Source organism: Hippoglossus stenolepis, chromosome 13, assembly GCF_022539355.2.
Source record: "Hippoglossus stenolepis isolate QCI-W04-F060 chromosome 13, HSTE1.2, whole genome shotgun sequence".
In the NCBI taxonomy this organism is placed as follows: Eukaryota; Metazoa; Chordata; class Actinopteri; order Pleuronectiformes; family Pleuronectidae; genus Hippoglossus; species Hippoglossus stenolepis.
In genome coordinates this window covers 7464515-7490113 of record NC_061495.1, presented here as the reverse complement: position 1 = coordinate 7490113, position 25599 = coordinate 7464515, and the positions used below count along the sequence as shown (strand labels likewise).

The window sequence follows — 25599 nt, the reverse complement described above, 5'->3', positions numbered from 1 at the left end:
CTCTGAGGAAACTAGAGACAACCCAAAACATGCAAACTACAAACAGAAGACCCTGGACCAACTCTTATGTTGCGAATACGGAAAAACTCATGACATGTTAGTGACAATATGTAAATATGTAGATGAGAGACTTCAGAAGAGGTCAATCCACTGTTAATCCAGTATTAACATTGAATCCAGATTCATGTTGACAGACAAAACAAAACAAGGTCTATAATGTGATATTTGTATATAAACACTGTTACTTCAACAGGATTAATACCCAGAATACACACATACACATGCATCAAATAGAACAATATTACATAACATAACATTTTTATTTGAAAGTAATTACTGGGGAGAAAAAGCGGTAATCAGCAGTACTGTAACAACGTTGGCTTGTACAATCACAGAATAATACATTTTAGCCGTTGTACTTATCCACCACAAAAACACACCTTCGAACATGTTATTCTGTTATAACAGCCATGTTTTCACTGACAACAAAATGACACACATTTTTCACATTAAAAAACAGCAGTGAACTGGAATGAAGATGATGACTTTATATTTCGTGTGAGCAGAATGCGGAAACCGTGAGATTAATTTTACACATAAAAAATTGGTTGCCTGTCAAATTTTATTGGAACTCTGGAAACACATAGTTTGTTTTTGGCTGCTAATTGGTCCAGAGGGAGACACCACATCAGTGGAGGAGAGTCATCATACAGCCCTCACAGGAAACACACAGTAGCATGCTAATGACTGGCACACCATAGAAGTGTTTTATGTTTATCATCATTTTCAGTTGTGTAGAAGATGATGTCTGAGATCATGTGAGAGTCATATACACACAAAGCACAGTATGCGCCACACACGGACACAAAAGACACACACACACACACACTTGAACATGATCACCGTGCATGTGTTATTCAAATGCTCCATGTGTCATTAGACCAAGGCTTTTGCTCAGCATGCTGCATATTCACATGGTGTTTTGACATTAAAAAAATATATACTTTTATATATACATTTTCCTGGTGTCTTCTCATTTACTAAAGTAGTCTGGTCGAACATCCACTCTGTTTTAAGACAAGTCAGTACACATGATATGGCATTGACAGAAGAAGTTTTACACACATTACAACTGACAGGCTGCGTGGAAGTTCACAGCTATAGACAGAGCACTGTTCATCCTCATAATAAATGTGGCTCTGCTGGTCTGGTTCATTGTTACATATTCAACCAAAATTGTCCTAGAAGGTCTATTATGTGATGTTGCTGACTCATTTGTCTGATTCAGTTAGTGCCACCATGTAATTAAATATGGTATAAACGAGGTGTTAAGAGATATATATTTTTCGTTTACTCCATTAGTCATCGTGATCAGCACTCGTATGTGTTATTCATGTATTCTAGGCTTTTATCTGTTTGTCAGGGTACAGGTCAGTACAGATTGTGGGCTTCAATGAAATGATTCAGGGCTTGTTGGATACAAGAAAACTTGGCTGTTACTGTATATTCTGTCCGCGTGTGTATGTGTGTATGTATATATTTATACTACACACACACACACACACACACACACACACACACACACACACACACACACACACACACACACACACACACACACACACACACACACACACTTAAGGACATTGAAGTATATCCGTAAGTCGTGCTGTTCCACAGAAGATAAAGTCATACATCATATATAAGCTCATACATCATGCATAGCCTGACAAGTAGCATAAAGTCATATAGTAGAAATCATATGACAAATTTACAGTACAACAATTTGTTATACACATACATACCTGTAAAGTAAGTATGGTGACAAATTGCACAACCTACATGGTCAGCATCTACATTTCATAACGTATCATTGCACAACACTCACGGCCTTTACATGTCACGGTTGAGAAGCTTAATGGACGGAGGCAGCCTTCCCTCGGGAATCCTGAATCTTCTACCAGAAGGTAAAAGCTGGAACGTGTTGGATCTGCCACCGTTCTCTGGGCCTGTCTGATAATAGACTGCTCTTAAATTATTTGGATGTGTTGTCCACTACAAGACAAAGTGAATGTTGATATTTTAAATGAAAGTAACTCTACTAAAGATAGGGATCATGTTTGGAGGCATGTGTCTGAAAGGTGTTGCAGTCGGTTCACCAAGTCATCTACACCATTCAACGTTGTCTTATTACTTGGCATGCAGCCATTGACAGTGAGGCAGATTTATCCTCAATATTCTTAGTAACTTCAAACAGCTGCAACATGCAACTCCACCACTAGATGTCACTAAATTCTACACACTGAACCTTTAAATCTCATGAGAGTTAAAAGGCTTTTGGAAGAGGCACTAACCATTGTGTTTGGTATCGCAAGTTTGGCTTGGTTTGATTGAATATTAACTTCTCTAACTTCAGTAGAGCAGGCCAGACAATCTGATGGGCTGTGTTGGAAATCACTGCCCATTTACTATATGATGCACTATACTTACTAAATGTTCTATTTTTTGTGTGTGAGATGTATGGGCTATATAGTTTCCATTTCCTGTATGACTATTTTCTGTTACCAGTCTCACCTTGCAATGTGTCACATTTGATAAATGTGAAAATTAGACTTGTAACAATACACTTGTCAGTAATGACGCAGAACAACTATTGGTGTGTGTCCAAAATCTCAATTTATTGCTCACTAGAGAGTCAGCTGTGGGTCTATTGTTCAGAGAGAAGGGAAGCAGTGATTGAAGCGCCATTTCAGACATTACCCTCAACTGAAAGTTGCTCACACCTGGAAAAAAACAAGCGTAATGAAATGTAAAGAAAAGGAGCTCATGATGCATTGTTCCTTCTTGTTATTGTGAGTAACAAGGCATATTCACATCTAGTATGAGACTGTGAAAGGGTGCAAGAGATCACAGAGGCATTAAAGCAGAGGACAAAGAACGATTTTAGTTGAATTAACAGCAACACAAGTTGCAGTCCCTGCTTTGTATGTGCTGCCCTTTGTATACTGAATGGAAGTAGATGACTTTCCTGTGTTTAGTCATAGTGTATGTTCAACAAACATCGATGTACCTCAGTCAGTGTTAATGTTGATTTACCACTGACAGTAGCTGATTGGTCTTTTCTTATCATATTCATTTTGGCTTGAATGTTTACACAGGTAATTAAGGCCTGGGCAATTTTCGTCAAACGCCCTGTGTTGCAATTAAAATCTTGGCCTCCCAGTTCCTTCCTCTGTTGTCTCTGCTTCTTGTTACTGCAAAACAAACAAGAACCGTGGCCATTGTTTCTAGCAGTGGACTTACTGCATGTGTTGCCCTCCCTGCTGAGATAAACACACCCTTGTGATTGGAGCCTATTGGGTTCTGCTTCAGCTTCATGTTTGACACTAATTTGATCGTTTTTCCACAGTCAGAAAATAATTACATTGAAAATTGTAATTATTTTAGCCCATTTAGCAAAGCGGCTACACAGATGTTATCTTAAAGCAGCAAGTGGACAAACTACACCCTCTTACGGGTATTATGTTGGATGAATGTGAACCTAGAGCGATCTACAAATGAGCATTTCTCAAAGCAGCACTTGAAGTCTAACCTCACCCCTTATTTTTGGCTTAAGTGCCTCTATTTGGAAATGAATGAATTGATCGCTGGTAATGGGGCCACCTTGGATTAGAGGGTGTTAACCTTCTCAGATATCTGTAAGTGTCCTGACGCAGAGATGTCCCAAATGGTTTACTCCATGTAAGGTCCCAGATGGTTTGAGACACTGGGTGGTTAATAAATATAACCAGAAACAAAAACAGTGATATGTTATGATACGTTTGGAGCCTGGATCCAACTGTATCAAGCAACAAGAGCTATTTGTTGGTTAAATGTTAATGCAAACTTGAGTTCCAGCTGCGTAAGCTATGAAACAGAAAATAACCTCAGATGTAGAAACACACACTCACCAGTTTCTCTTTGTGATCATCAACTACTACTAGGGTTATTACAACTATTACAGCTCAGACCATAATAGATGGAGAATTCCCATGTGATTATATATCTTCTTTCAAATCATTGATTGTGAAAGTGAACACTACATTAGCGTATGCAGAACATTACACTACTCTACACTTGCACAACATAAAGCCCCTGTGCTATCTTTATATCAGTTTTATGTACAGTCTATCCCACTGCAGCAAGCCTCACTCACACTGTGAACACTCACAAGCAGCAACGTCTGACTTGTATTTATTTCAGTCACCAGCTGTGTGGGTATTCAGAGGAGAAATACATACAGACTGACTAAATGGGCGAGCCTGACTTCTTTTAGTTTGATGGCATGAGAGCAAAATGTGTTTTTCCCTGTTTGTGTTTCTGAGTGGGAATGAAAAGGAGCTGACGGAGAGAAGGGGGTAGAAATTATTTGGGGGATTCCTCTTTGACCGCTTTTCTTCCAGTGATGCTCTGTGTTCTCAAAACATTCATCTGGACTTTTGGTCTCTGCCTGTATTCTCTTGGGATTTCATTATAGGAAGTTGAAACATAAGAAAGGAGCTTTTTGAGTTTTACTATTACATAGCCAGTATCAGCATTACGGGTGTTTAACCATCATGGAATTTACAAAACAAGAAGTTATAATATGCTATATGAGCAGCACTACTTCTTCAGGGCAGAATGTGATTCTGTTTGGTGTCGTGACAGACACCAAACATAATCAAGGAAATGAAAACACCACTAGACATCAGCTCGAGGCAATCTTAATAAAACCTCAACTGGCTGAAATGTGACAAAGGCAGCTGCATGTAGGTGTTGACTGTAATGTGACAAAATGTGTGTGCATGTTTGCACTAGCACATGATAAGAATATAGAAAAGTATTTTAGGCATCCTAACCCCTGAGCCGCAGCTGTGCAGCCCTTTCACTTTATATATATATGATAAAGGCAGCATACAGCCACACACACATACAGATATACACACAAACCAATATTAACAATATTTACCACCTGGGGCTTTCCCCCCCTGTTTTGTGCCATTACAACCTGGAATTGTATTCTAATTAGATTTTATGTAATTGATGAAGCAAAATAATATTTTTGCTTGTTGATTTTGTACTTGTTTGGAGTGCAATGAAAAAGCATTGATTAAAAAAAACTATAAAAGCTGAAACGTTGTCAACTTTTTGCACAATCAAAGTGTCACATGATCTGTCACATGTTCTCAGTAGGCTCCTTAGTCTACAACACCTCTAAAGGCTGCTGCACACTAGAGGGTAATCAGGCTGATTTAGGAAAGAAGTGCAGCCAGAATAAATACTTGTTGCGTACTGGTTTATTTGGGTATTTGTTAAAAAAATTAAAAGAACATTTTGAAAGAAATTTGAAATGTGTCTTTCACCGACGGCCACAAGCAGCATTTTGAACCATGCACTTTTTGAGTCTTTCCTCCTCAGTGCACCTGAGATCTGCAGCCTGCTTCAACAATTCACCGTATCAGAGCCTGTGGCTGCTGCTGCTGTAGCTGTGATAATTCAGTCTAGCAAGACAAGACCTTTCTGCCCTGTTGGTTTCACAGTACATTGTGAAACTGAAATGAGATGTGCATGTCTGCATACTATCAATCAGCTGGATTTCTGACAGAGTCCTTCCTGACTTATTGGCCATACATGAAACATGACTGAACACTACCAGAGTTGCATGTTGGAAATCCAAACTCTGTGTGTTCATCATTTAGTAATAGATTTATTCTAATTAATGATTAGTGCATGCATTTGTGGCCACACTGAAATCCTACAGCAGGTAAACTGTCGCACTGAAGCCTCCCACCCTCTAATTTTTCATTATAACTGAACGTTTTTTTCTCACTCGCAGGTTTTTCTATTTGTTTCTCACTGACAAAGCAACAAATACTTCATTGCTCTTCGTGCACGTTACACCTTGCCCCGAGCATTTGTGAAGGTGTTGAATGGTAGCTATTGATGTTAAGTGAGGTGGACAGAAATCTCTGGAGGGGAGAAGGGCAAACCAGACACATCATGAGCTTTGGGTTGGAGCTTTATTACATTTTCAGACTCCATGAAATCACAAGATACAGCAACTGTCCAATACATGAAATGATGAGATATGGATGGATTATTATATAATCCTATCCTCATGATTGTTTAAGACAAATAATATTGTTGCTATTATTTTTATAATAATTACAAACCAAGTTATGACATAAATGGTAATTGAATCTAAAAAAGCTGGCACACAGACCGTTATCATTTAAATATTAATATACAATTTTTACAACAGCTGTTTTGAGAATAAAAACTGTAAACTTCTATATTTATGTCTCCTCATCGCTGAAGCTGGAAGCTTATTTACAAAAGGGGAAAGATTATTCGACTTAATGACTCAAACAAAAGGGGTTATTAATATTTACAGAATTTTGACTGATTGGCAAAGGCATTAAACTTTAAGGCTGTAATTCCAGCTAATTTGAGTTGTTATTTTTATTATTTTTTTTTATTATTATTATCATACACTTTATTCAACCTGGTTTTAGTTCATGCTACCACATACTCATGACAGAATTATATCAATGTTTTAGGTTTCAATGCCAAAAGATTAATGTAAAGCTAATCAACAGATAGAAAATTAACGACCTAACAGGTTGCCACTCTGCAACAAGGTGCTGAACCTCACGCAGTGATGGCAACTCTAGTGAATTCTGCGATAGTGGTTAAATAACTGCTCCTGTACCGGATCCAACTGGCTCTGTTTTCACGTTGTGTCATTTCCCCCTCCTGCTGATTCCCACCTGCTCTGGTGGATGTGCTTGGGGATTTTGCTTCCTCTGGTAACTTGTCTCCTCAACGAACCGCATGTTGATTTATTTGCTGATCACAGGATTATTCCTGTACATGTTCAGTAAATACTGTGTCTGTCAGCATGGGTGTTCACTGTGTGGGCGCTTGACAGACTCAAATCATGTTGGTCCATGTTACCAACGATCACACATAGCTGTTCAGTGTTAAATGTTTTTCATTTCAAATTCCTTCCCAGGGATTCCAGGCCATTTTGGCCATATGTTTATTTGATAGCACACCTATACGCATATCTGGTGAGAATCATGTACAGATAGTCTCACATTCTGAATGTGTCATGGATTGGTGTGAACTTTACTTATTTATTCGCCCTCTAACACAAATAATTAAACTCCTCTGCTCTTTGCAACATATGTGAGAAGCACTGCTCACATTTCTAAGCTCAAGAATCTGCTCTGGAGTTTTATTTTAGTTTATATTTCTGCCAAACCAAATAAGAAAACTCATTATTCACAGTACATCTGATCAGTTGTGTTTTTTTAATAACGCCAAATGTCAGATTATTTCTTTTGAAACAGGACAGGGCCTGGTATTAGCAGAATCAGTGACTACACGTTCTGCATGGCTGCTAACATTATTCGTCTTGTTTATACACACAATGCCCGGCTTATTAGATACAACTAGATAATGTGAAGGTAGTGATGATACAGATGTGCAGGGAACCTCACCTGAAGGTCATAATGTTTTCACACTGATGAGTTGTAGTGATTCAAATAGTGGTCACTGGTGGTTGTGTTGCTGTATGTAATTGCAAGTGTTGCCTTGATGTTGTCTTACAATACACCACCCTCACCGCCACATAGAAATATGCTCTGTTTTTGACCATGCTGTGTGATGTACCCATAGTGCACCTCTGTACACATTTCCTTGACTCTGTGATGTCATCAGACTGGGACGACCTGGGGTGGACTGCTACTGTCAGCACGAGAGCGGAGCAGCTGTTCTTCAACTGCAGTTCCTCATCAATGAGGTAAGACCAAGTCGTCCTTTTTGTATTTTCTTCATTGTTATAATGGTGAAGACAATTACCTTTTTTAAACGGTGGTGTTGAATTATTTGGGTGAATGTGAGAGAGGAATTATGTCTGAAGCTACTCAGGCAATGCTTGTGAGTACAATTAATTCATTGTGCATCTATCGTTATTTTTTATTTCATGGGATTTGTTGATAATAAATAACCGCAGATTTGGCTTTGTCACAGTCAGGGTTGTTGTGAGGGGTAAACACTGTTTACTTAACTTTTTGAATACAAAATAGTGTTTACGCACCTTTTTTATATCGTGGTTTACTCACTTGTTATTGTGCGATTTTTAAAAGCTTTAGTCAAATTCAACGCCAATGTTTACTGAGCATTATGTGACCGTTCAGAGCACAGACTCCTCCAGCCTGGCACCCTACCCCTGCTCTCCCGTCTCCTCAGCGTACAGACCTCGCCGCTTAAACACTCTCAAAGTCCAGTCTCTCTTGCAAACAAGACAAGTTTCTGTGGGTCCTAAATATATATACATATATTTTAAAACTACAGCCCTGGTCACAATAATCTCTGTTCTCTGTTTGAGGTGTGCAAGTGTAATTTCTTTTTCTTTTTTTTCCTGCTGAGTTAAACAGCAACATCTTCGCCCTGTTAAATATTAAATCAGAAAATGTGACTGAAGCTTAATTTTGTCCATGTTCGGTTTGGCACACTACATAACCCAGAAATCAAGACCACTGAGGATAAAATGATCCAACCACTCCAGTTGTATCATGAAGAGGATTCAGTTTGCCCGTTGGAAACAACTTGATGTGTGTGAAAACGAGAGAAATGAAGATCCTGACAGTGTGACCTTGGTGCACCGTGGGCACCATAAATGATGTATTCACTTTCACACCGTTGTTTTTGTTCTTGACAGCAGATTTGGTTTCCAATTGAGTGGTTCGACTGTGTTGGATTTTTTTCTATCTTTGAAAGTACATATTGACATATTTGGGTTTACAATATTTAGCCCCCAGTCATGTTTCTGAATCGGTTATAAACTCTCAGTTGTTTAATGTGGAGGAGCTGATGACAGCAGGAGACAAAGCACTCTGTAATGAACCATTTAAATTATCATTATGATCATTACTCGCACAAACATTTGTTTCCTCCATGTCTTTAAAACAGTTTTCCCTCGCTGTCTGATTTTGCTGTGTGGGCTGACACATGGCAGTGGTTCTTTGAGGCCTTTAACAACAGCTTACTCGTGTGCGCCGCAGTTCGATTCCATGTTTTTGTTTACTAACAGAATTCTGTAGGTGTATTAGCGGAAGAAAAAAAGGTTGTGGTGTTAAAGAGCAGGAGCTTAGTCACGCGGTTCACTCCACTCTGTGTTTCTCTTTATCCTTTATTCTTCTTTAATCCATTTGCTCCTCCTGCCTCTCGATGTTTTTTGTGTAGAACCACTCAGTTTTTTTTTTTTATGCCCACTGGCTCTTTCAGCCCACTTCTCCATCACTCATTGGCCTACTTGTGATGTGTCTGTCTGAGGCAAATGGATGTGTATGGGCCTGAAGAGGTGTGTGTGTGTCAGGTACTTACTTTGAGTATGTGTGTGGAGGCTCAAGTACATGTGTGAAGACACAGTCTTTGTGTGCGTGTGTTTTAATACCTCTGCCAAGAAGGTTATGTTTTCATTGCTGTTTGTCTGTTAGCAGGACTACACAAAAACTACTTTCACCCATTTCCCAGAGAATATTAATGGTTCTTGATGAAACAATGTATCATGTTCTGACACAATTTTTCCCTTTCTGATACCAATCTGATACCTGGACTGTGCGTATCAACCAACAGAAGTGTACTTTAAAAAACAACAACATATATAATGTTTAGCAACATCTGTGAGCTGCTAAACCTGTATGGAGTCCTTTCACCTTGTGTTGAACTCCTTGTGCGCTCAACTGAGTGCCAATCTAGTTTTTGCATATTTACTAATTCATTGTTACACTTTCATTGTGAAATGAGTGGGATTCAGCATAATATATGCTTTTGTGTTTGTCTCCTGTATATCAACAGGCCCAACACTGACACGCAGCACAGCTATTAGTCGACAGGTCTTCCCATTGTTTGACCTGTCGACTAATAGCTGTGCTGCGTGTCAGTGTCCTCTTGGATTCACTGTGTGGGCCGTGAGCCTCCCTGCTAATGTTCGACTTACGTTTTCAGACCAGCCTCTTGACATTCACTTAGATTTAACCTGGTATGTACCTGTTTCATGCATCAAGAGTGTGTCTCTTCTATGGGGGGGGGGTGTGGTAGGCAAACATTTTCCAATGTGCCACTGTCAGACCAACAACTGCTATTTGCACATGTGTGTGTGGGGTGTGATCAGACCTCATTTCAGCGCTCTGTTTGCAAATAAACGCGACATTAGTGTTGATGCAGACCAAATGATGTTTGTTTTTACCCAGTGTGAATTTACACAGCAGCATGATTCTATACACGACTTGTAGTCTTGTATTTAGTGGTACATGTATTTTCAAAAACGCGTTTGTGTTCATCGGTCTATACAGTCCACACACTACACTGACAAACCAACATCAAAAAGACTGTGTTATGTTGCTGCTTTAAAATTGATGACGGGGAAAAGAAATTATGATTTGGGAAACTCGTTGCCATCTGCTGCGTTAATGAGGTGCAGAACAGAGACCAGTGTCGGTGATTCATCAGGAACATTCAGACCTCCTAGTCCTCTGAACAGGTACATTGATTAATGGTTTTAAATTGCAGGGTAAACTCTTTTTAATTGCATATTATTAACAAAGCCCACTTCCCTCAAAAATTCTTGAAACAAAGAAACTGTGCAAATTTTATTGCCTCTGCACCATTTTTAATATGTTTTAACGAGAAACATAAATTTCACTCCTTATAATTTATTAAGCCTCTTATTCAGTGTTAAAATAAAATTATCAGGTTTGAAGAACTTAAATCAATTTCTTCCCTCAACTCAGGGACCTTTCTTAAGAATGAACTTCGTATCAGACCTTGTAATGATCAATTGGTTAATTAACAAATAATAGATTCTCTGATGCGATGAGTGTTTAATGAGAGCTATTGAAAATGATTCAGTCAAATATGAAATGTTGATCCATCAACCGTGTGAACATAAATACATGGTAGCTATTTTTCCAGATGGTTTGTACAGAGTTATTTTCTGTTGGCCCTGGCCCCTGCCATTTTACCTGGCTGCCATCAAGCCGTCAACACAAACTCACCATAATGGAGCTGTGGCTCTGGCGCAAAACATATAAGGTCAGATACAGACATACCAGGGTACAGGGGAGAGATGAGGTGGAACAGTTACCCAGAAGTGATCCTGACCTCCCAGGGGCCCTTAGCAAAATTCTACTGATAGGACCCCCGACCTGACCCATGAGCAATGAAAAGCGTCACACAATCACACCTGGCACCCCAGTGCTTCCATTACACTTCCCTTTTAAAATAGTTTGCTCCATCTGTTGGTCTGAGAATAAGTAAACATACAGGGAACAGAATGAGATATATATGTATTGAATAGAATATCCTCTATATAATCTTAAGAGAAATGTAAAATTAACAAAAATGTAGAATGTAATAATTCTGAGCTTTGGCTCTGCTGCATGGTGATAAACACTGGCTGATGATTCAACATCATGATTAATCATTTTTTCAGCTCCTTCAGGTCCATTCAAGCTGGCTCCCCAGGCCTCATTTTATATATTTTCAAATATAAAGCACTATGTCTGCTTTGGCTAAGCCTGATACTACTAATTTACACTTTTACCTAAATATTGTCCCTGTATGTTTTCCTATTCTCATGACCTGAAGTAGCCCGTAGTTCCACTTCATCCTCGCTTCAACATTGTAAACACTGACACCCACTTTAACATGAGGTGCAGGCAGGGCCATTGTGTAAGTTCCAGGGCCCTATAGGCAACTGGTTCTTGTGCCAGTTATGTTGGGTCTGGTCTGAGCCTTTCAAGGCCGGAGGCAAAAGTGAAGGAACTACAAAAAATTTCTTGACAAAATAAAAATAGTTTTCTTCATTTTGAATGACAGGTATGTTTTAAGGTTGTGATGTTACTTGAGGAGGCTTTCACACAAACACACAAGTCTTATATATATTTTTTACCTCGTACTGGCACTCAGTGGAGACAAATATCAAATCATCCAATATAAAATATACCCTTTCGGGCAAGACAAGATAAGGAAGCGACACAGTCAAAATGCCTGTTTATGGAAATAACAAAATAAATAAATAGAGGAAAACAGAATCAAATCCATTATAAGACGGTCACATGTCCAGACGTACCAGGTTAGCATCATCACCAGTTCCCCATCAGTGAAATTTGACAAAGACAAGCAGCAGCATAACAGTAGGGTGATGGAATAAAATATGAAGCATCAGGTGGATTAAACTGAAATAATTATGTTGTATATTTCTTCTTTCTTATCTGTTGACTTGCTTTTGGAAGAGAAATGATTTGTCTTACAAACTCACTTTGAAAATAAGCTTTTGTTAAGCGTGACAATCAGACGAATCAAGGGAAAGTTAAGGTCATTCATTCATAATGGGGGTTAAGCAGGTTTATTGTAAAGAGAATCAGTCAGATGAAGACTTTTTACCACAGAGTGCAAATACAAGACTTTGGTGTCTGATGGTAATTACAGGGAATAATGGAACATTTCTCCACAGATAATAATGGTCCCCAAAACGTCCTCCCTACGCTACGATTTCTCGCTTATAGTTTTAGTATCATCCTGATAATCACCCCTTAAGCAAATGTTATGCATTTTGAACGGAGGGAAAACATTCAGTGGAATACTCTTGTGTTGTACAGTCTTTAATCCCATGATTAAGTTTGTAATCTAAAGCTAATTCTCCCTGGGCTCCAGTCTTAACAGTGACGCTCTGGTAGCAAACCCACAGTGGGAATTCCACTGTAATTACAATTAGCTGCCCTCAGAAGCAGGGTTGCAACCAGCTGATGACATTTGAAAACTTCCTCTCAGTTTTAATTCAGTTTCAAGTCGTGTGTGTGTGTGTGTGTGTTCTGGTAGCAGCTGTCTTTATAGTAAACACAGAATAATAATTTACAATATTAGTTATGTGTTTTATTTCTGCTTTTATGTGTTTATAAGACTGTATATACCTTGTGTTATTGTGGCTAAATGCATGTCCTTGGTGCCCTTCACCTTGAATCTACTGTGTTTTGGGCATTTTGTGTAATCTTCCACAATCTCATCAACCAGGACCACAGGACTTTATTCCAAAAAGGCAAGGTGACATCCGTGTCCCTGCAATGATTCACTACTGATACTTCCTGTTTTTTGTGCTTTAGGGAGCGTTGGTCACAGCCTGTGCAGATGACACGCTACACTTGTGGAATCTGCGTCAGAGGCGGCCGGCGATCCTGCATTCACTCAAGTTCAACAGAGAGAGGTAAGCATTCCGCTAGATAGGACGCACACATGCACTCATCTGTGCAAACACACACACACACACACACTGTGCAGAGACACTCCAAACACCTCTTCCTCTGAAAACTGGATGCGATTGACCGAGATGAGTATATTCTCCAGCTTTTACGTGATTCTAGAGCCCAACATCATGCACAACATTTTACACAGGGTCAGGCAGTCAGGGATGAGCTGCACATGACACTGTATTCTGCTTCCACTCATCTTCAGCATCTTGACACAATGACAGCTGTAAAGAGTCCTTAGAAATCCCTGAACTGGGCTCACATTACAGACATTTCAGGCCAATTTAACCCTGATTTGTTCCCCAAAGACTCTTAACTTGGTTGGTACTGATGTTCGGCCCAGATTATCTGGTAGTGTGAGAGGTTCCAGAGCCTTTCTTGAACCTCCCCAGCTGCCCGCAGAATAATTGGGAGCTTCCCCGATACTTATCAAACTCATATTTACGATTTACAGTGCGTCGTTTCCGAGCTGAATCACAACAGCCAACGAGAGAGACAGAGCGACCCGAGCAGCTGACAAACATTCTGAGGCTAACGTCAGCTACTGCGCTACAGTTAACAGATATTATAACTGACAGTTGAAATGTCACCTGAAGAAAGGATAAATATCTCATGCTGACCACGTCCCTTTGATCATTTTCTCACCCACACTCATTCTGCCCTCTCCTTACTACAAAATTAGAGCAAGTTGTTGCTCCTCGCCAATCCCTATGAGGACACATGAGAGACATGAGGTGGTGTGTCGTTTCCTCTGGGGCAATAATCTTAATAATATCCTGTAGTGTGTGATTCCCTATTATTTTCTAATCTTGTAGTGTGCTCGTGTTTAAGATTAAAGTGAATGATATGTGTGAAGATTCTCCTCATGTCCATGATGCAACCTGATTTCAAAATACATTTGTCTGAGCCGAGCTTTATTTCACTGGAGCATCTCTCAGCAGCATCATCGGCGTTGGTCAGAAACACATTTAATCAGCTCTGTCTGTGTCGAGAAGACTCTCCTCCCTCTCCTCCCTCTCCCCCCTCTCCTCCCTCTCCTCCCTTTGACACTGAACCTTTTTTACCCTCTTTGATAAACCTGAGAAACCTCATCTTCTGACTCCATTGAACTTGTGAGACATCTCCCCCATCACCACCACCACTGGCAGTGATAGATGATTTCTGAGTGGTTATTAGAAAACTGAATCCTTCGCCTTTGACATGTTGCCACATCACTCACCTTTCACATGGTGGCTGAAAACCTGGCATCATTAGAGAGAGCTGGTGGAATATTTGATGTTGGTTATGGAAGCCCAGTCAGACTGGGTGTGATTGTAGATGTGCTTAATTTGAACATCTAAAATGACACAGATAACCTCTGTGTCTGTTTCTATATCAGACACCAATTGAGGGTCTTGAAGGTTAGAGGACAGGCTGTTTTTGCTCTGTTGCTTTTACCCGACAGCTACGTCCGCACCATATGATGCCAGAATTGCTCAATCAGCTGGGATGAACCTGATCACTGCAGAATTCGCACCCAGTGAGTTTGACTGTAGGGGAAAGGAGTGTGTTTGGAAAATTGGCAATTCCACTCTCTCCCTCTCTGTCAGTAATTTTTTTGTAGTTCTCCAAAAATGTCAATGATCATTACATTTTCTCCAGCTTTCATCAACTCCCAGCGCCCTCGATTGTCCAGATATGACGTCCTTGATGTCTCTCTCTCTCTTGATCTTTGTGTCGCACCTCCTCACCCGCTGGATGAGGAGGACATGACACACCCTCCGCCAGCTGCCTCTTTCAGTCTATCACATGTCTCACTCGCTGCTTGAGGCCATCTCCTCTTCTCCTCCGAGTAGCAGCCTGTGGGATGTGGTGATAAGCAAGGTTTTGGCTCTTTGCTTTTTCCCAGCAGTGACAGCTCGGGCTCTGCTCTCCACCATTTAACTGTAATGGCAAACAAAGGCTTCTAATGCTGACATTTGGTTTTTGAAACGTTTCCCTTTGCATCGGCGTGGCCATACACAGAAGTAGCTCAGTTGTTTAAAACAACACCTGCTGTTTAATCCATGCAGGGTCCACTGTAGTTGTGTAACTATCCAGAGCAAACATTCATAGCCCATCATCATGTCTACAGGGCAAAATAGTAAGTAGGGGTGTAAGGGGTGCAATGATCCAGATTAAGTTTTCTTTTGTCAGCTTGTTCTCATTCTGCCCTTCCTTCACATGTTATAACTGCAGACAAAAATTTTAATTAATAACAATTAAATAACAACAAAGTAAAATAATAATTGAGGCTAAGAAAGTTCACAAACATGGTGGTAGAAATCAAAGGAAGCAACCTTCACACACAATGGAAGCAGAGTTATATAAGATGTATTCAAAGCAAAACACAAAACACAGGACAGACACTAATCATTCGATTAACTTCATGTTTCAATATTCCACACTTTAAATTCTTCTGATAATAAATACTGCTTTGACTGAATTCATTGAACAGATGTGACTGATGAAGTCATTTTCTTTTTTCGTTTTCATTCCTACTCAAATTTGATGTCTGCACCTTTCTCATGGTCAAGGGCATTTAATGATTATGACAGAATTTTGACTGAATGTGAAATATAAACTGTGCACACAAATTGCAAAGCACATGTATTTTCTATTACAATAAAGATTTATTCCGGCACATTCATAAAATCACAGAACATCAGGGTCAATGCCAGTGATAATTTTGATGAGTACACTTCACAGCGGAACGCAACTTAAGTCAAGGACTTCATCTGAGTCACTGGGCATGTTTTCTCTCAACTTTCCATCCCGAGACGGCAATGAGCTTCCTCCAGGAGACGGAAAAATCTCCGTCCTGCAGTAAAAAAAGAGAACAGCATCATAAAACTCTAACCAGGGGCTTGTTAAATCCACGTACTGTCTGCAGGTCAAGGAAGGAACACGTCGTCTCTGTAATGCAGTGATGACAACTACTGACATTTCAAGGAATTCTATCAAATTTATTAAAATATTGAAGAATTCTTCATATCTAAAACTCATCATGATACTCTGTCGCAGTTGCAGCTGCTGCCTTCACTGTTTGCATTGCAGACAGTATAATCACTTCTGCACTGCACAATTAACTGTGTTTTCTGATTTAATGCTTGTTTTAATGTCACAAATATAAATACAAATGCCTGTGTAATTTTGATGAGTACATCAAAATGGTTCGGGACCACCGCATTCCTCAGACACGGTTTTTCCGTCTTTGTATTGGCACAGGCTGCCCAGGACGATTGTGGTCTTGGCCGTCAGGAAACCCTGGAAGCAAGAAGCCTTCATACACCTTATGTCCTTCTTTTTCTGTCCCTAAACTCTTGACGTGTCTTAGCTTCGCCTCCCAGCATCTTGTTTTACTTTCAGGGAGAGACACTTTAGACAGAACTTACCGGCAAAGTTACACTTTAATGTTTAGAGAAATCATCACACACTATAGCCACTGTAAACTTGTCCATCTGAGATTTATCTGCAGACCCTGCAGCTGTACCCATCACTGTGATTCTCATTCTGTAGCATGGCCACACAAACACATGGGTGAACCTTAGGAATACTGTTTTGATTCAATCCTTCTTCCTGTTCCTTCTAACTGTCTCGTGGTGCAGTGAGGTAGGAGTCAGCACCGTTCACTCTCCATTGCAGAGCAGTGAATCATGCTTGAAGATAATGAAGAAGGAGGGCATCGTGAGTCATCCATCAGAGGCTGGGCAGTGATTTTCCATTTAGCTCTGTCTCTCTAGGTTGGACCTCACACAATTAGCACCCTACCACCTCCTCACAATCCCTCCAGAATAATGTATGAATCACAGGAAATTGTCAGGAGAATTGTTTTGGGATGACTGTCTGTCAGCATCTCGTGGCTGCCGGCCCTCCTCGCTTGTCATGTCGAAAGGAATCTGAAGACTTTCACAAATGCACATCACAATACATGAAGCATCACACACTCCCTGCAGTTTTGAGCACAATAAAAGGAGACAGTTGAGCTAATGTACGCATCTGTGGTTTTGATCTATCCAACATGACAGCTCGGATATCGTTAGGTAGCCGTTGCAGGATTTCCTTAAATAGTGGTGTCGTGTCTCATGCAGAGCAGATGGCCAGGTCGCCCGTTCCCTCGACGATATCGGCAATTCAATTAATCCCTACATCTGTTTAGTTAATTAAGGATATTTGCTCCTCAGCTGGTTTGGCGATGGCTGGTCAGCTGGCGGCTAAACCCACGTCGCTTCCTGTCCTCTTTGATTGCTGATTATAAGCCTGGTCCAACTGGCTGGAGTCAAAACCATATATTTGACTCCAGATCTGTATTCGCCTCTACTCATTCCCCCCCATGTCTTTTCATTTTCTCATTGCTTCTTCATTTAAAAGATGTTTTTTACTTTAAAGCCTTGACTTTTCTTTTGATTATTTTCACAGGAAGAAAAATCAAGACTTGTAGGGATACTATATATTGGATGGTTTGTAAGGATATAAATAGGCAGTTTCATAATGTTGAAACGATACAATATTTTTCTGATATCACAATCAATATACGATCAATATGAAACAATATTATAAAACCCATTTTCCAAAATTGGTTATATCTATATCAAATCACAAAAAGCCACTAAAAGTGATTTATTTTTTTGTTTTGTTTTGTTCAGTCTTGACTTAATCTGTATTTAAATTTATTGTAAGGCCTCTTGTCTTTGGAAATTTAAAATGGCAGTGAGGTTTGTGGTATTTTCTGAGTATCTTATCTCGTCTTTCCTAAATCCAAAATAATTCCACACAACAGATTTATCCCCACTGACTTTTGCATCCATACATTTTATTGTTGCTCATTGAATAGATATATTTATCCAGATCGCCGAAGGTAGTTTGAAGATATTTTGTGTTATAGACATAATAATCCTCAAACGTTGATCACAAAGCTTCTTGAAGATAAATGCATGTTGCAAAAGTCTTTCTTCCTCATGAAGCACATCCCCGCAACCACCAACAGTTTGAATGTTGTCATCTCCCCGAGCCACCGGAATCCTTATTGAATTGTCTGCTGTCTCATTTGTCTTCCATCTTCTAATCCTACCATTTACTGGGTCGTTGGCTTTGGGGCTTTGGGAAAAAAACATCCATTCCCAAAAGATCTTGGAGAAGTCATAGAAAATGATTTAATAAATAGTTTGTGGCTTTGAAATCATTATGTTTTAAACATGGTCTGTGTATTTTGCAGTGCAAAGCTTGAACAGACATGCAATCACTCAGGTATGGTTATAATAAGCTTCTGCAGTTAGGTTATATCATTATTGCCTGGAGTGATACTCACTTGAGGTACAATTGAGAATTCATACATATGCAAAATGAAGACTGTGCGGGGAAAATTCTGCATTCAATAATTAAGATTCGATGCTATTTAAAGCTTTGAGTACAGAGGGGTAGTGATTATGTGTGGAACAGTGGACCAGTTCAGCCTGTGGTGCATACAGTACGTCTGCAGGCTACAGTGAAATGTAACCGCACACAGAAAAAGTTCAGGCTTCTACTTCTGGCAGTTGTTTTTGAAGGGCTCTTAAAATAACTATTTATACCGGCTTAGGGTGAGCTTACAGGCTGAGTGCAAGAGTTCTCTGACAAGAGAGGAGCAGGAGTGGCAACATAAAGCGCAGGAGGAGCAAATGCAGGCGATGCTTCCTATACACCAGCTTCTGCATTGTGGAAGGAAAGCGATTTTCCACCTTCCTGCTGAGTGCTAAATTAAACCATGACAGAATGAGTCAGGCCAGCTTGGATATCCATGAATGAGTCAGCGCTGAGCAGTGTGTGTTGTCCAATAACAGTGTCATTAAATATCTGTCTCTGAGCCAATGATTGTTTCATCACTTGGATTGTGTTGGGTCACCAGAAGAAAGTCTGTGTAAATGTTAAAAAGAAAGAAGAGCAAATTGACTCCATGTTTCATTGTGGTTGTATTCTAGGAGGAAATATTGCTCAATTTACTTTTGCTCGAACCTATTGTAGGATACATTATGGCTGATACATTGATAATCCACAATAAAACAGGTAACTGGTTTTGTTGTGTTGTAGCTTATCAGTGTAGGCCTATTTTTGACTCAAGCCATGAAGCCTCCTTCTTCACAGGTCCAATAAATTTGTGCCCGAACCTAAAAAGCCCCAGAAATGTTGTCCAAAACCTGACCATGACCCATTATCTGAAAGCTGAGACCTGGAACTGTGCACAACCGAGAAACACTGAGAAACTTTTTGTCTTACCCAATGTTACTTTAGCAGACTTCTCCCCTGTGCCCTGTCGTGATGCATATAATCCATCTTCTCATAAAAAAATTATTATCCTGTTTACTGTTATTCTTCTTTGCTGATTGAAATAGCAGCGTGGCTAACTTCATCCAACTGTGATTAGAATTGACATTAGGTTTTAAATCACTTTTTCTTAACAGGAAAAAATACACACACCGATCAGATAAAAACTGTTTTCCATTTTATTTCATTGGCGGATTGTTGTAAAGACACATATAATAATAACTAACTTAATTATCCGCATTATAATCACAAATTTATTCGCAAATTTTCGGGTTTACCTTAATGTGCATATGTACAAAAAGAGTGAGAATACACTCTGTTATCACACCCATCAATCCTTGAAACAAACTGAATTAATGACTTTATATCGATATTCTAACACCCGGTCTCTCTCCTCCTTTGTTTCTTGTTCTCCAGGGTCACGTTTTGCCACCTTCCCTTTCAGAGTAAATGGCTGTACGTGGGGACGGAGCGCGGAAACACACACATGGTCAACATCGAGTCCTTCATTTTGTCCGGATACGTCATCATGTGGAACAAGGCCATAGAACTGTGAGTAGCTAACGCTCAAAGTGCTGGAGATCACCAAAACAGTGGTAACAGCTGTGGTGATGACAGTAATGCTTTCTAATGTAATGATCCTGGTGGTGGTTCTGCGGAGGGCACTGGTTCTTACAGTACATGGACAGTGAAATATTGAGTGGCAGTTAACTTGGTCCTCTGCCTTCTCTCTAAAATATGATTCATCAGTGGTGACAAACAGAAAGTTTACTTGTCTCAAGAAATCATATCTTTGAAAGCTAAACTCTGTTGTGCCTTTCTAAACTAAACAAGCTGTACCTTTGTTGCTAGTGTGCAGTTTTCAGACCCTGGAAATGTCATTGATCATTATTTCCTGGTTTAAACCTCAGATGCAAATGGGTAAACAATGTTTAAATGCAGACACTGAAGATTGGCAGTTATTTGGGGCCTAACAACATGTAATAATATGGAGAGAAGCAATCACCAGAGGGATTTCATTGGTTTAGCATTAGGTGAATATGTGGATGGTTTGTTTCGCTGTAATCATGCTGCAGATTGACAATTAAAGGCACCGTCAAGTGCACAAATTGGGCGCAGCTCCGTTGAACGCCTGTTTGTTTCTTTTGGTTTCACCCACCTACACGCTGTTCATGTGGTGTTACCCTGACAAGTCCCCTGCTGCAGCGTCAGTCACAAGTCACTTTCGTAGCGAACCAGCTTGTTGCCTTGTGACAGCCCAAACTGGGGAGAGCAGTCACAACACTGGTGTTTCTGTGTGGGAGGTCTGTCTGCCAATCACTGCTTGAGTCTCGGAGGCCAAGACAGTGTTTGAGATTTGAGCAGAACATTTTGGTTTGCTGATTCCTTGCTGCAGGGAGGACTCTCCATTTTACATTTGGATCTCATGATCAGAATTTTTAGAGTTTTTTAAATAGTCAAAAAATGTGTGACAGGAATTTTCAGTCATATGTTTGTACTTGTACTTTGTTAATCAAAAAAGGTGTTTTTCATAAAAAGGATATTATAACATCTTTATGAAATAATAATAATAATAATTTGACTTACATAGCCAGTCCTGCTAAGGCTTTGTCTCCTTTAGTCTTATATCTGGACTCTGAAATAGTTAAAAGACTTAGAATGGCAAATGTGAACAAAATAGCAGCAGCACTACACAGTGGGTGTTTTACTGTGTAAAAGAGATGCATTAGAAAACAATTGTATATATAATTACATTTCAGACAAAGAGGTGGATGAAGTGGGGAGATCACATTTGCAATCTGTATTATGAACAATCTACAGTTTGTTCTGTTGGAGCTTGTAAGACAACGTATAATGTATTCTACATTTTGTAACCGTCAGCACTCTGCACCTTTCTGAAGTGGAGTTCATGAGAAGTTGAACTAGTAAAGAGAGAATCTTCTCTCATCAACACACACAGCGACTGGGGAGTTTCATAGTTTGGCTGGGGAGGTTTTCTACCAAACATGAATAGGGATGAGTGGGGACTCTGTTGTTTCTGTGGTGGAACGTCGTGTGTGTGTGTGTGTGTGTGTGTGTGTGTGTGTGTGTGTGTGTGTGTGTGTGTGTGTGTGTGTGTGTGTGTGTGTGTGTGTGTGTGTGTGTGTGTGTGTGTGTGTGTGTGTGTGTGTGTGTGTGTGTGTGTGTGTGTGTGTGTGTGTGCGCAGCGTGCCAGCCGTTCACAGATGCATTAATTGAACACAAACCGAAGTATGCTCTCTGGAAAAATAATCAATTATAGCGACAGTTCAACTGGGGCCAATGTTCCCAAACAGGAGGGCCGTGGCTCTCATTGAAATTCAAATGGTTCGCAATATATTTAATGCACAATTTCATCTTCAGGAGATTAATTCCAAAATGAGATGCAAGGGGGAAATGGAAGAAAACACGGCAGCCTTGTGCGCATCCTGCTGCAGTTCATAGATCCCTCTGATGAACAGAATTATGTTTACGCCTGGCATCATGTCAGTCATAGTCAACACTGCTATGTTTGGCTGTTTCTTCCACTGAGATTGTCAAATAAAGAAAAAGCTCTCAGCGTCCTCCTGGTCCAACCTCTTTTCACTGAATAAGTACTGTTAAAATGCAAATGAGCTATGCAGATACAGACCGTACGTGGAAACACATGGCAATAGAAACCCTATAGATAACATTAAACATATGCAAATGAATGGATTGTTATGGTCTGACAAATGTTTACATACATTCACACATTGTCCTTGTTTTTCTTTTTTGTTTAAAGCATGGCCAACATTTCTATAGTTGTGTTTAGGAACCCCTAAGTATAAGGTTAATAATAGTTTATTGTCTTGGTAAATGTGTAATATAACATGCACGTGACAAGATCCTTTTAATTTTCTCTATATTTTACCCACCATATAAGAGACAACCTCATGTTCACCAGCCGCCAGGTCCTGTGACGATGTGGCAGGTTGGGTTAAAATAGCCTGTGAAGTAGCTGCTACAAGAATCGAGGATCAGATCAGAGATGGCACTGTCACTGAGCTGAAGTCGCTATGGAGACACAGTCATGAACACTGCAGTCAACATGTCTCAATGTCATGTCCTCAGGCTGAAGAGATGTTAAAGAAAAGCTCGCAGTGTTTCTAAAACTGATTTTAGCAGTGTGGTAATTCGAAGTCAATAATGTCAACCCTCTGATGCTATAGAGAACTCTGTTTCACACAACTCAGTATTTGTTAGGTTATTTACTCCACCTCGGTCTTTGGTGGACACTAGATCGAATATATTCATGTTAACATCATATAAACGATACAACTGAATGAAATGTCTTTCTTTCAAGCGCAGAAATATTGCAGAATATATGGTTGGAAGGTTACACATGAATTACTTGGGATTAAAGTGCTCTGTCCATACAAACAGGAAACAGCAGACATAATAAAAGAGTTGTCAGCATTGTACTATATTTATGATATGTGAATAATGTGAATTATAATGGAATATAAATTCAATACATAGTGCGTTGCCACTCTGCTATTCGTAAAGCTACAGTCGGTAGGATTTCAAAAATAGAGGAGAGAGAGAAAGACATAATTTAAACGAATACAACTTCCAGACACCTCCTCCATTTCCGCTGAGCTGTGCTCAAGCAGTGATTGAAACCTGGTCAGACTCTCCTCCTGCCTCTGATTGGTGGTTTAGAAATGGGAGCGTTGGATTCTCTAAATTGCATTATGTCTCTGCAAGGCATCCTCAGGGATCTGATGATTTAAGGCTTGTCTAAGGCTTCCAAGGTGCGGTTGCCCGTGAGTACACAGAGGGTAACTTTGCGGCTGCAGGTAAGAGGAAAAGATTGATGAGCTTACTGGCGGTGTCTCCTTTCCGGCGCTGACCCCAAATCTGGAGCACTGGCCGGCTCGCTCTTAGTTTTCACTCAGTGTCAGGATGCCAATGAGTTCATTTGTAAACATTAACACACAGACAAAACTTACGGGTTCATTAAACAGCCACGTCCTCCAATGACACTCAAAACTCCCAGTCATCTGCGACAACATAACTCCACCCCCCCCGAGCCTGACAGCCATGCAGGACAGCCAATAAGAACCTTTATTGTAAATGTTTCTTTCTGCACATTGAACTGTAGAAACTGTATGATTATATACATAGAAGTGAAAGTATTTGTTATATAATAGCAATAGCAAATCGTTTGCCCCTGCTGCGCTGTAGTTAGGGTTGCAAAATTCCGGGAATATTCAAAGTTGGAAACTTTCCATGGGAATATACGGGAATATACGGGAATTAACGGGAATTAACGGGAATAAACTGGAAATTTTGTGGGTAATTTATACTAACTGTATTTACCTTGTCATATACAGACATAAATATAAACATTTTGTTTTGTCATAAGCTGATTTGAGCCCCTTTGGGCACTTGACTATATGATTCTGCATCTTTGTGGCATTCTTAACATAGGTCTTTGCACAGTATTTGCAAATGTACACAGCCTTTCCTTCTACATTGGCTGGGGTGAAATGTCTCCACACATGAGATAGTGCACGTGGCATTGTTCTGTAGAATAAGATGAGAAAAAAGCTTGTAAAAAACACTAATGCAATGCCAGGGATATAAATAGTTAGCTAAACAATTGGAATCGTCTTTAAAAATATTTTACAATTGATGGATAAATGAATAGAAATAGGCTAGATGAACAGATGAACAATCCTCAATCAGCATGCTAATATATTTTCCCCAGTAATATCATCAAAACTTCCCTGACTAGTCCTTGGGCTAATGCAGTAGTGTGGCCTCAATAGCCCTGCTGTAGTGTGCAGGATGCTGGGAATTATCTGTGCATGTGATGGAGAAATTCAACGTGCAGCGTGTACTGCATTCCATACATCTTTAAAATAGAGTTTTGAATGACGTTTTTATTGCTCAGTGTTTAATTTGCGGTAACATTTTTTTTCCAAAATTCCCGAGCTTAACTTCCCATGGAAAATTTCCGGAAAGTTTCCGGAAATTTACCGGAAATTTTCCGCCCCTTTGCAACCCTAGCTGTAGTAGCACATAAACACCTGCTCAGAGACACAGTCTTATTTCATTATTTCCGTCTCTCTGACTCTTCAGAAATATTGTCTCCTGAGCTGAATGCACAGCTAATCCTCACTGGAAATAAAGGAGGGGAACAACATCCTTAGCTCTATAGTGTTATAGTGTTGACTTTTGCAGCAAAGGAAAACAAATGTCAAAAAAAGAGGAAAATGTTGGCTGCCTGATTGAAATGTCTTTGTCTCTGTTTACACTAGGTGAAAAGGATTATGGGTAGACTATGGGCTGAGAAAGAGCCAATAAGGAAGCTAGCTCAGGATGCAGCTGAGTGGCTGAGCTGTGTTCTATAAGCAAAAATGTGGGTGTTGTGATTTCATCATTTCTGAGCAGTTGCATGTCTTCTTTCTTCCTCTTGCTCCTCGGTGCACGTCTTACCCTGAATACCTCAACATTATCTGAGCCGAGACTTATAGACACCAGGTCAGCGGATGGTTAAAGTTCAACAATTACACACGACCAGATTTAGGAAACGGGAAAATTCTCTTCATAGATTCACATTACACAAAACTAATATCAGGAACACAGAGATGCTGTAGATGCACATTCAAATCTACGTGTTTCTGCTCAACCAAACAAAAGACTATCATAGAGGAATTAAGAGATTATCAATAAACTGTTAACATTAGAGTTGAGTCGGTTTTTAGGTTGTCTCTGTGGCTGTGGCTCAGGAGGTAGCGGAGAGGATCATGTACTAATCAGGTCGGGGGTTCAATCCCCAGCAACTCCAGTCTGTCTTACAAATTGTCTTTGGGCAAGATACTAAGCCCCAAATACCTGAAGGCTGTGCTGACAGTGTGTGAATGGTGTTTGATTGTGTGCGTGAGTGGGTGACTGCAAC

The 25599-nt window shown here is 40.0% G+C and overlaps 1 protein-coding gene across 9 annotated transcripts in view; it reads left to right on the top strand.

The window, feature by feature from the left end:
* The window catches only part of stxbp5l (syntaxin binding protein 5L), a 123014-nt gene that overhangs the window by 48749 nt on the left and 48666 nt on the right, over positions 1 to 25599 (top strand). For all 9 annotated transcript variants that reach the window (XM_035175424.2, XM_035175422.2, XM_035175421.2 and 6 more), the window contains exons 3-5: positions 7744 to 7825; positions 13191 to 13291; positions 20070 to 20204. In XM_035175424.2, coding sequence (XP_035031315.1) covers positions 7744 to 7825; positions 13191 to 13291; positions 20070 to 20204 — 318 coding nt within the window. The remainder of the gene's footprint in view (positions 1 to 7743; positions 7826 to 13190; positions 13292 to 20069; positions 20205 to 25599) is intronic.